This window comes from Prorops nasuta, unplaced genomic scaffold (assembly GCF_024137725.1).
Source record: "Prorops nasuta isolate Cenicafe-Biocafe unplaced genomic scaffold, Cenicafe_Pnas_1.2 PNAS00015, whole genome shotgun sequence".
In the NCBI taxonomy this organism is placed as follows: domain Eukaryota; kingdom Metazoa; phylum Arthropoda; class Insecta; order Hymenoptera; family Bethylidae; genus Prorops; species Prorops nasuta.
Genome location: NW_027116812.1, coordinates 1,771,631 through 1,781,802, shown reverse-complemented (window position 1 = coordinate 1,781,802; position 10,172 = coordinate 1,771,631). Strand labels below are relative to the sequence as shown.

Sequence of the window (10,172 nt, the reverse complement as noted above, 5' to 3'; positions counted from 1 at the left end):
GGGTGAATAGTGATTGGTGGTATGAAGGGGAGTGAACCACCACACCACTCCATTTCACTACTACCAGTCTATCACAGTGCACTACAGCGTCCATCCATAGTCTGTCTGTGCTTACATGAACTGAATACAGCCATAACCTATCTAACCTATAAAGTACTGTAAACTGTATATAAGTATTGTATTGACTGGTAATGACAGTAATGACCATATAATAACCTTGTAACACTGTTGATTATTACTATGCGGCAGAGATACAGAACTCTAGATTTTTAAGTTATTCCCGGAGTAAAAAGACAAATCTATTTTTAAAATGGAAACTAGCAAAAATTTAACAGAAAATAAGATTGACGAGGGTCCATTGAACAAAACAAGAGATGAAAGTGAAAATCAAATGGAGCAGGTAAATTTAAAGAAGGAAGAAACACAGGTAACATCTCAAATAACACAAACTGTTTTTGATTCAAAAACTACTACTGATACAAAAAATACGCAAGTGCGTCTTATTCGTGGAACAAAAAGGTTCAAAGCGGATAGCGGTGATCCAAGTCAGACCGGTGACAAAAAAGGTTTAAATCTCCACAATGACATACCATTTTATACATAATTGTCATAAACACCTAAAGAAATAAATAATTTTTTATTGACTATAGATAGTAAGGATGAAGACAATGCAGAAGCTAAAGTGATCAAATCTTTGAAGAGATCATGTGAGCTGTGGTCAATGGAAGATAAAAGTACATTTTTTAAAGCACTTAATGAATATGGTAAAGACTTTGATGCCCTTCAAAGCTATTTTTTAAGTCAAGGAAAAAAAAAAGGCTTACCTGAAAATACTATTAAAAATAAAGAGCAAATTCGTCATTTCTATTACAGAACGTGGTTAAAAATTTCAAAAAATTTAAAATTTTCAGAAGGTTAGGCATAACATTTTATCAAATTTTTATTTACTCTTATTAAAACTGTATCTAATAGTAATAAAATTTTCAGATGTGAAGAAAACATCTCAGGAGCTCTATGGTTTGATTAATTATGGTGAGCTAAGACGTAAATTGCCACGCCTACATGAAAAAGTTCATTTAAAATTAAATGAATTGGTTTATTGGGGCTCAACACAAGTAAGATTGCGTGGAAAAACAATGAGAATAAAAACTCCAATTTGCAGAGCTTTAAGAAAATTAAATCAATTAGAAGGTATACATTAATTAAAGTATCATTAAAATTTTTTATACAATTTTATATACAAAAATATGAACATAGATTGGCAAGAGGAAATTAAATTACCATCAAGAATAACAATAGAGTTGAAACCAAAAAATAACATGGCATGGTGGCAAGTACAAGCAGCATCAATGAATCCAAGAGTACGAACTCTACTGCCAATTCAGCGGAGGATATCTAGCTTAATAAGTTTCCTACAACAGAGGTGGAGGCCTCCAAAATACAGAGATGTATCCTTATCAGTACAATATATTAGAACCAATCATGTAAAATGGGTAAATTAATTACTTCTTCTTTATTCCAACCATTAAATTCAATTTTGCTGTATCAGGAAGTGATATGATGTAAAGAGAGGGATACAGTGTTGTCCTTAATTACACAATAGTATATAAATATAGAAAACTTAGATACTATAAATACAAATAATGAAAGCCTGTTACGGGTAGCACCACCAACAGGATGTAAAATAGCTTTACCTATGGTGAACCTTGGTGAATACCTTACAAGTAACAGTGTTAGTTTAAATTCCTATGAAAAACGTCTTGGTCTAAAGAGTTCAAGATTGGAAATGCTGGGATCAGTGCAATATTTAAAAGGTGTTGGAAAAAAAGGAATTAAACGTTACAAATTGGATAAAAAAGCTGGTATTAGTGTAGCTGATGATTCCTGTAATCTTCCTGATAACAATAGTGACATGGATATCGCGGAACCAAGTGGGAGTAGTACAGAGAAACTAATACCAACAAATAACTCTGAAAAGCCAGTAACGGAACAACCGATAGAGCCTAATAGATTTCCTGGAAGAGAAACTATTGAAAGAATTCAGGAAGGATGGAATATTGATGAAGCAAATTCTATTACTGTTGGAGATCTTTATTTAATGGTACCAGCATTTGCTTAAATAATATTTAAATTAACAATGTATTGTACCAATTTAACGAATATATGAATTATTTTAGTTTGGCCGTGATTCTAAAATAAGCTTAGAGTACTGGTGGGATTCTCCTCCACTAGGTAATGATCCATCAGAGAAAACATCAACATCCTCCTGTACGATGGGCGACGATAGCTTGCGATATGCATTACAAAAATTGTTATCTTTGGCCAAACACAGTTATGGTACAAATAAGGTATTTACTCATTTATTTTACATCTAGAGAACAGTATATTTAAAATTTAAATTTATCAAATTATATATATATATATTTTTTTTTTAGTTTTATGAGAACGCTTCAGGCAGCAACGAAACTGTAGTATCTTCGCGTGTTCCCTCTACCAAGGAATCTACTTTTAGAAGGCCACTCAATCCACAAGTTTACGATAAAATGGGTGCCCAAAATGCTTTCAAAACCCAATTGGATGTAATTATTAAATATACCACGCGAAATTTCATTTATAAACCTATTCTAAAGTTTAATGGTACAAATTTTAAAACAAATTCTGTTACAGAAATTTAAAACACGGTTTTGTAAACGAGGAAGAACTGTACGCCAAAAAAGTCTCGTCGTTCAAAGGGTACCACCTGTAGCTATGGACTCTAATAAAAATACAGAAACTCTCAACGCAATAAATGATCAACCAGGAGAAAAAAATAATTTAATATTGCTAAGTAACGTTATTGATGATTCTAATGAGATTTTAACATGTGATGTAAATAAAATGAGAGTAAATCATTTCCTCGAAACGCTCCCGGTCGGGGAAGAAGCAAAGCCTTCAAACTCTATTATTACTAGTGCTACTCAAATTCTCAAAGAAGGAGAGAATCAGTGGCTCAATAGTGAAGTAATTATTGAAATGCAATTTTTTATGATTACATAGTTCCTTAAGCCGGAATAACATTTGTCTGGGTGACTTTAGGTTGCAGATTTTTCACTCAGCAGCTTTTTAGGACAACTTGACTCACCAATAAAAATTTCACAGAGAAGTCATACGGGCGAAAATATTGTTGAGGATACACGACCATCTTCCGATGTAAACATTTGCCCTTTTCTTCATTATAAATCTTTCAAATATTTTAAGTACCTGCAATATCAATTTATTTTGGATTTTTCATCAGGTTGTCTCACACATGCAATGTCTAATGGGGGAAAATACCGTGGACTACATGGCAAAATTTGCAAATCTGGCATCACAAATAGCTGACGATGAAAATAAAAAATAAATGACAAACTTTTTACAAGTATTCATTTCTTAACAAAATATTTATTTATATTAACAATCCTGTTTAATGTTTTGATCACAAGGTATTTATTAATCATACCTACATTTTTTTATCTTTATAAATAAATGAGGATATCAAAAAACGTGTTTTTGAATTACTCATGTATCCTGCTATGTTTCTGGGGAGGCATTTAGGTAAAAACATATATATAAGCAGATGGCGTTAAAGGAAAAAGAAACAAAACGAAATAAGCCTCCTATCGTCCCTGCTTTAAACGCTTACAAACATAACGATAAATATCAAACGATTTATCGTTACGTAAGAGTCTAAGGATGGAAGGGGAAATCAGGTGGAGTATGAACGCTGATTGGTTGTGGTGCAAGTGCGGGAAATCCCAGATGAAACCAGCTTTTGCGCACAGGTCGTGGGGACATTCCCGGGTTTGTTTAATTTACCATTAGCTACTAGTCAATTTATGTCTGATTCATCCATCTATAATCCTCTCTGCTCCTTACTTTTTGCTTTCCTACAGCAGTATTGCTGTTGGCCGGCTGCTACTGGCAGTATTATTGGCTCTAGCAGTTTCTCCATCATTCTCTTTCCCTCTCTCTTTTTTACACTTACCCTCACCTCAGTCCACATTATTAATGCCAGGCACCGTCTTCCCCGCCCATTTACAGTAATTAGCTTTCAATCTGCTAAAATCCCTTAATATATTCTCTTCTCCATTTCTTCTACTTTTACTACACAAGACTAAATTATTTCCAAATTTTTAGATGGGACAAACACGCTCGCAAGATCATTGAAATACCATCTGGAACCGAGTTGGTAATTGGGACACGCGTACATATGTGTACGTGGATGTATATATAAATAGAAAGAGAGGACTGAAATTACTACGTCATGTTAGAATTGGAGTTGGAGCTGGACGTAGTCATTGGCGTCATTTGCGAATGATTATGTTAATGGTCGCTGACGCGGAGAGCAAGGACGCAGGGACGACTGGCACGAGTGCGTAGTATTGAACAGGATAGCGTAAAGTTGTAGATATCCTTGAGTTTTACGCTTTGGAAGACATAGGTTTTTTACTGTATACCTCCGCAACCGAATACCGATTTCGATGGTTCGTGTGACACTTCGAGCTTACTCGGCAACGCTCGTCTCACCGGTATCAATGGCACCAGGCATGCTAGTATTGGTATCAGGGTATCAGCAGTCACTATTGCCAAATGCCACTCGGCAGTAGTCAGAGCTGGTCTGGCTGGTCAGTGTAGTCAGTAGTCACTAGTCAGACCTCCTCAGTGCCTCACTGGATAACATTGTACTTTACTCGCTTCTGCCGTGCTCTGCTCCTCAGTATTCGGTATTCTTCACTTCAGTCAACATCGCAGTTGATCGCATTACTGTAATACGTAAATACACTGCACCATTACGTAGTAGCGCGCTATTTTCTTCTTATTACTCTTCCTCTTACTACACGGGTTTTCGCTCTCTTCCAATGCAAATCTTCACCAGCAAAATCTTATGAGAAAGCCATACATGTTATTTTATTTATTTATTCATTCTATTTATCAATAGATTAATTATTGTACATCAAGCTTCAGTGATCAGTGCTAAACTGCGATAACATATACGTGCACCGATATACTTTGTCTTGGAATATATTCGTAGAATTTTAATTACTACGTACAAAAAATTAAATTATGATGGATCCTTTTGAAAACTATGACAAAACTAACATGATTAAAGTAAGTAGAATATTGTTATCAACGTTAGTCAACGCCATAAAATTTTACCTTTTCTTTATTTCTTTTAATTTAAAGAAACGCATTTTATAAATCTCCAGAAAGCATTTATTTTATGATTTACTTACTAATCGTTCGTTTTACCCTAAGTACACTATATTTTTAGGCGTACTCTTCGTTTAATACTACAAATTTGCACGACGATGACGACCACTTTTTACTGGATATGGATTCACTCTCCCTAAGAAAAGAAAGTCTCTACGGTATATCTCGAAAAAAGTGCTCTCTTGGTAAAATCATTGTTAATCATTGTAACATGTGTATTAATATATCGAAAAATACAAAGAAATCATTTAGTGTACACAGTGGAATTTAATTAATGGAATTAAACAGGTGATGAGGCCGAAGAGGTTGATGGTACTGGATGGACGGATAAACCAATAAAAAATTGGTGCCGAGATGAAACAATAAATTGGTTAATATCGGCAGCATCTTACATGGGCCAACCTTACAGCTCGATACAACAGAGCCTGGCTCTCCCAGGAAAGGAGCTCGTCATCCTTTCTAGGGAAAACTTCATTACGCACGATCCTATATACGGAGAAAAACTCTACGATCTCTTACATTCGCAACATACATCTAGCGCACGTACGTAACAAAATTTTAATGCACCATAATATGTTTTTCCTGTAATACAATTAGTATACTTGGATAACGCAAACTTTTTATTAGTTTATACTTTTTTTGCTTCATTGCGTTATCGCGGCAGTTTAAAAGCTAAATTAAACGCATTTTATTTTAATTGTTTACCCTGTTTGTAATATTACATCATTGTTTTAGTTCAACCACTGGATACATTACATACCATTAACGACGATGATTATGGACAAATCAACAATACCAGCATATCTGGTATATTTTTATACGCTTTTTAGCTATACAGGTTGTTGCTACAATTGCGCATTATCGTCAAGCGACATAATAACACTATTGGGATGAAACTAAGGAAAAAGATTCGAGGCAAATGAGACTAATATAAGAGAAATAATTGACAGATGATGTATATTTTAAAATAACACAAATGTTCCAAAAAGAAGCATTCTGGATTGAAAAACAACTAAAGAATCTTTTTCTTAATTTCGCTTTAGCGTTGTTTTTTTTCTTGGAAATGAGTGACTTTTGCAACTTTCTGTATGTATTTGTTCAGAGAATCGTAACGTGTAACAGAACATTATTTTTCGTTCAATAGACGTAGAATCGGAGAACAGTATAGAAGTCCCAACAAAGCGATCTCCCGGCCGACCAAGGTTACTCAAAGCAAAGAAAAATGGTATTTATATTTTATAATTCTAGAATTATTGTATTATTTCAGTATTGTATGTGAAGTAACATTTTTGTTATTTTGTACTTAAAGCAACTGGCCAAGGCAAACTCTGGGAATTCATAAGGGATCTTCTTCGAAATCGAGAAACATGTCCAAGCTTAATTTGTTGGGAAGATTATTCACAAGCAAAGTTTCGATTTGTAAAGAGTGATGAAGTTGCAAAGCGGTGGGGTTCTCGGAAAGGAAACACGAAAATGACTTATGAGAAGCTTAGTCGGGCAATGAGGTAGATATCCCATTTGCATAATTTGGTCTATCAACAAAGCACCTTAATCTATATAGTAAGCGAGAACTTATTTTAGGTATTATTATAAAAGTAAAATATTTCAACCTGTACTCGGTCGCCGATTGGTCTACCAATTTGGACCAAATGCGAGAGGATGGCAAACTGATAATCCAAATTTTCGTGCCTGATAATATAACATTACACAAATTTATTGATTTTTTTTTTCTTAAATCCTTTTCCACATTTACAGTATCGAATGCCTCTACATTAGCAGGCTAAATATGTTATAAGAGTCTATCTACGACGCAATTTTTCAACATTAACAGTTCGTTCGATTCTACAAATTGTTAAATATATATTTATATCAACTTTAAAGGAAATAATTTTATTATACAAAAGAGTGAGCATTCGAAATGCTGAATCTTTTTTATCACAGAATTATACTATTCTTGTATAATGTGCATTAGCATTCATGATTAGGAGTGCTTTCTTCAAAAGTAACAATAAAGATATAGTTAAGCGAGTCTTCAAAAATATATAGTTTCACATATATATATATATATATATATATATATATATATATATATATTTCTTGAGAAATTTGTGAATATTATAAGTATATTGTGCGAACATTATATCTTAGTTTGTCAATAGCATTGAAAGTATACAGATACTTTATTTAAATTGAGACTGATTAATCTATAAGCTCTTTCTAGATATTTAAAATTTAGTTGATTAACTGGAATTGTGTATAAACCTTTTAAAAGAGAGCATTTACTAATATATTAAGTTTCAAGATGATTTTTCCTATTTAATAATTACTGATTTCAAATGTCCTTTTTTGCAAATACAACTAGGTATATTACAAGCTTTAAACGGTTAAAAAAAGGCACGAGAGAATATTTTATTTTTACAATTACTTGTGGCAATTAATTCATTTTAATAATGATTAATATGGATTACTAATCTTCATAAATTATAGCTTTTTCATTAAGAGTACGAGCAAAGTTAATTTGAGAGTACAGTATATTAATCGGACTTGAAATAATAGTTTTAGAAATTTATAACTTGTCTCTTGCTATAAATTCTATTTTCAAGATTTTCTAAAATTCGCTAAGTTTTATTTCATAAAATTACTCGTAATCTCTATCATTCTAATCTAAATAGTAAACTTGTTGGAAGTTCTTGATTTGAATAGTGATAATTAAACCGCGGACATCCTTTATATGCCTTCGGCAGATAAGTTTTCCGCTTATAACTTCGCCTGAAAAAAATGTTTCAATCAGATACAATATAATTAAAATGAATTAGTTAATATTTTTTAAATAAAATAAAAGAATAAATAACCTTCACTTATGCTGATTGGCTCACTGAGTGAAAATACTGTTTGTTTCCAATGAGTTGGTGATGCAAATGGGCTAGTACTAAATGAAATAGGATTATCCAAGTCAAAAAATACATCAAAATATCCAACTAATGCTGTCAGCGATCCTGTTTTCGATACAATTAAATTAAATGGCGCGCAGAAATTTACACAATCCGTTGTTACTGTATATAAATCAAACATTTGTATTTCTGCAGTATTAGTTATGAGATCAGCAGGATTGCATATTTCAATACTAGGTTCTCGTAAAACTTCAGCCTTCATGCAAGTCATTTTGAAGCCATATACATTTGACCAATAATCAACTAAATCTATATATCTCCCTGTAGAAATAAGCAAAAAATAAATCATTTTCAAAAAATGATATTAATCTTTAAACACCAGATAAAAATATTTTAATACTTGTATCTCCACTTCCTACTATACTAATTGTGCATCTGTTTGGAAGCAATTGTCCACCAGGGGATAAATAGTTATCTCTGGCATAAATAATTGTATCTAACATTCCTTCGAATAGTAGAAAATAACCCATCCATTCAGAAACAATTGCATCTACTTTATTTTCATCCAAATCAATATCTTCTAATCTACCTTTTTTCAAGGTAATTATATCACTTAAATTATTCTCCCTAGAAATATTATTATAATTATAAATTTAGTTATAGTATATTTTTTTGATTAAATCCGTTACCTTACTATATCCATAGCATGATATATTACTTCAGACTCATCAACACTAATTACTTTTCGGCATCCAGATTTTGCAGCAAACATTGAAAGAATACCAGTCCCACATCCAACATCTAACATTGTACAGCCATTAAACTTGTTTGAATTTGTCAACAGAGCGTCTCTGTAACTTTCAGTCCTTACTTTATCCTTCAAAACAATGTAAATTTAAAATTACTATTAATATTGGTGATAAAAACCAAATGACAAATTTTTATATTTAATTTTACAAACTGTCAACATTTCATGGTGGATAGCAAAGTGGCTATATGTGTTAAAATAACCCTGGTCATTGCAGCAGCTAACTTTCTTAACACTTGGCTTACTAACTTTCTGAACTTCATCATCTAAAAATAATTTTTGGGCTTGTTTGGACATCTCATCAATTTGCTAAAAAAATTTTTGTTTAATATTTTGACTATTATTAAAAAACTATAATATGTGTGATCTATTTATTTTGTCTTAAAGACAAACAAAACTTATAATATTTAAAGTATACTACCTGTTTAGCAAAAAGACAAGCTAATTCACGTTGTTCTAATTCAGCCTTTAAGGACTGTATTGTTCTCTGAAGCTCTACAAAATGGGTTTCTGATAATGTAACACAACCATTTTCAGAGTTTACAGTATAAGCAATAGGTTTTGGTACATGTACGTTTAAATCCTCTATGTCTATGAATAAAAATATTTGTTGATTATATTAAATTTTAAATATATTTTTATGCAGACTTACCAAACATTAGCCATGAATCATCTTTCTTAAAAGGCTGCAAATAAATATCATCTTCCCAAACATTTCTACTCAAGGTTTTTAACTGTACTGGAGTTAAATTTGTCTGTCGAACATAATTAATGAATTTAATGTATGAATAAGTATCTAAAGAATGTTTGATCACAAAGTATGAGAGATCAAATTTATGATGATCTTTTAAGTGCTGTAAGGCAGTAGGAAAATCAAAGACTGTTTCCTGACAAAAGAGACATAAGATAGGAGGGCTTTCGTCATTAATTTCATCCCAGTCATCACCACTGTCACTATCATTTTGTGCATTTATGTCACTATCATGATTTACTTCTATTGATGATGCTGAAATTACCAAAATATTCATTTAACAAATAAAAGCTCAAGGCTTTTTTAAAAAATGAAAATATTGATTTTTTAACAATTTACCCATATTTGATGAATCTTATGAGCTCCTTAGCATCAATCATAAATTATAGTTAATGTATAATTAACAAATGTTTAATAATTAATTGTTTAAAACAAAGTGATACAAAAAGAAGAAGCAGAAAACAACACGTGTACATATATAAAAGGTAGGAAG

At 32.1% G+C, this 10,172-nt stretch overlaps 3 protein-coding genes across 7 annotated transcripts; 2 read left to right on the top strand and 1 right to left on the bottom strand.

Annotated features, from left to right (window-relative positions):
- Nucleotides 1-43: 43 nt before the first annotated feature.
- Nucleotides 44-4,389, top strand: crm (cramped chromatin regulator). 3 transcript variants are annotated; one of them, XR_010823536.1, is made up of 12 exons: nucleotides 44-566; nucleotides 651-914; nucleotides 988-1,191; nucleotides 1,258-1,448; nucleotides 1,604-2,101; nucleotides 2,178-2,348; nucleotides 2,436-2,579; nucleotides 2,668-3,000; nucleotides 3,076-3,189; nucleotides 3,275-3,461; nucleotides 3,574-3,819; nucleotides 4,156-4,389. XR_010823536.1 is itself a non-coding variant. In XM_066736764.1 (10 exons), the coding sequence occupies exons 1-10, from the start codon at nucleotides 311-313 to the stop codon at nucleotides 3,377-3,379; spliced, it is 2,280 nt and encodes a 759-aa protein (XP_066592861.1). In that variant the 5' UTR covers nucleotides 44-310; the 3' UTR covers nucleotides 3,380-3,559. The 3 variants fall into 3 exon arrangements, 1 of the variants encoding a protein (XP_066592861.1); XR_010823535.1 differs by having other exon boundaries at nucleotides 3,566-3,819; XM_066736764.1 differs by lacking the exons at nucleotides 3,574-3,819; nucleotides 4,156-4,389 and having other exon boundaries at nucleotides 3,275-3,559.
- Nucleotides 4,390-4,424: 35 nt separating this feature from the next.
- LOC136779263 (ETS homologous factor-like) lies at nucleotides 4,425-6,945 on the top strand. Of its 3 annotated transcripts, none has more exons than XM_066736771.1 (7): nucleotides 4,425-4,742; nucleotides 5,291-5,414; nucleotides 5,518-5,772; nucleotides 5,965-6,036; nucleotides 6,374-6,454; nucleotides 6,539-6,734; nucleotides 6,811-6,945. In XM_066736771.1, exons 2-7 carry the CDS (start codon nucleotides 5,351-5,353, stop codon nucleotides 6,920-6,922), a joined length of 780 nt encoding a protein of 259 aa, XP_066592868.1. In that variant the 5' UTR covers nucleotides 4,425-4,742; nucleotides 5,291-5,350; the 3' UTR covers nucleotides 6,923-6,945. The 3 variants fall into 3 exon arrangements, with proteins under 3 accessions (XP_066592868.1, XP_066592867.1, XP_066592866.1); XM_066736770.1 differs by having other exon boundaries at nucleotides 4,425-4,791; XM_066736769.1 differs by having other exon boundaries at nucleotides 4,425-5,127.
- Nucleotides 6,946-7,202: 257 nt separating this feature from the next.
- On the bottom strand, nucleotides 7,203-10,167 carry Art3 (arginine methyltransferase 3). The gene is made up of 8 exons (XM_066736766.1): nucleotides 10,019-10,167; nucleotides 9,581-9,934; nucleotides 9,350-9,519; nucleotides 9,082-9,237; nucleotides 8,810-8,997; nucleotides 8,521-8,747; nucleotides 8,082-8,441; nucleotides 7,203-7,998 (listed from the first exon to the last, which is right to left on the bottom strand). The coding sequence occupies exons 1-8, from the start codon at nucleotides 10,020-10,022 to the stop codon at nucleotides 7,889-7,891; spliced, it is 1,569 nt and encodes a 522-aa protein (XP_066592863.1). The 5' UTR covers nucleotides 10,023-10,167; the 3' UTR covers nucleotides 7,203-7,888.
- Nucleotides 10,168-10,172: the final 5 nt, after the last annotated feature.

What these genes read in the sequence shown, in the direction of transcription:
- Art3 (XM_066736766.1), bottom strand. An exon ending in CTTGTCTTTTTGCTAAACAG is followed by an intron (nt 9,238 to 9,349) that starts GTAGTATACTTT and finishes AAATTTTTTTAG; the next exon opens with CAAATTGATGAGATGTCCAA. An exon ending in GCCAATCAGCATAAGTGAAG is followed by an intron (nt 7,999 to 8,081) that starts GTTATTTATTCT and finishes CATTTTTTTCAG; the next exon opens with GCGAAGTTATAAGCGGAAAA.
- LOC136779263 (XM_066736769.1), top strand. Translation starts at nt 5,083, where the DNA reads ATGATGGATCCTTTTGAAAACTATGACAAAACTAACATGATTAAA. An exon ending in TCGAAAAAAGTGCTCTCTTG is followed by an intron (nt 5,415 to 5,517) that starts GTAAAATCATTG and finishes GGAATTAAACAG; the next exon opens with GTGATGAGGCCGAAGAGGTT. An exon ending in GCAACATACATCTAGCGCAC is followed by an intron (nt 5,773 to 5,964) that starts GTACGTAACAAA and finishes TCATTGTTTTAG; the next exon opens with TTCAACCACTGGATACATTA.
- crm (XM_066736764.1), top strand. Translation starts at nt 311, where the DNA reads ATGGAAACTAGCAAAAATTTAACAGAAAATAAGATTGACGAGGGTCCA. An exon ending in AAAATTAAATCAATTAGAAG is followed by an intron (nt 1,192 to 1,257) that starts GTATACATTAAT and finishes ATATGAACATAG; the next exon opens with ATTGGCAAGAGGAAATTAAA. An exon ending in TTGGAGATCTTTATTTAATG is followed by an intron (nt 2,102 to 2,177) that starts GTACCAGCATTT and finishes GAATTATTTTAG; the next exon opens with TTTGGCCGTGATTCTAAAAT.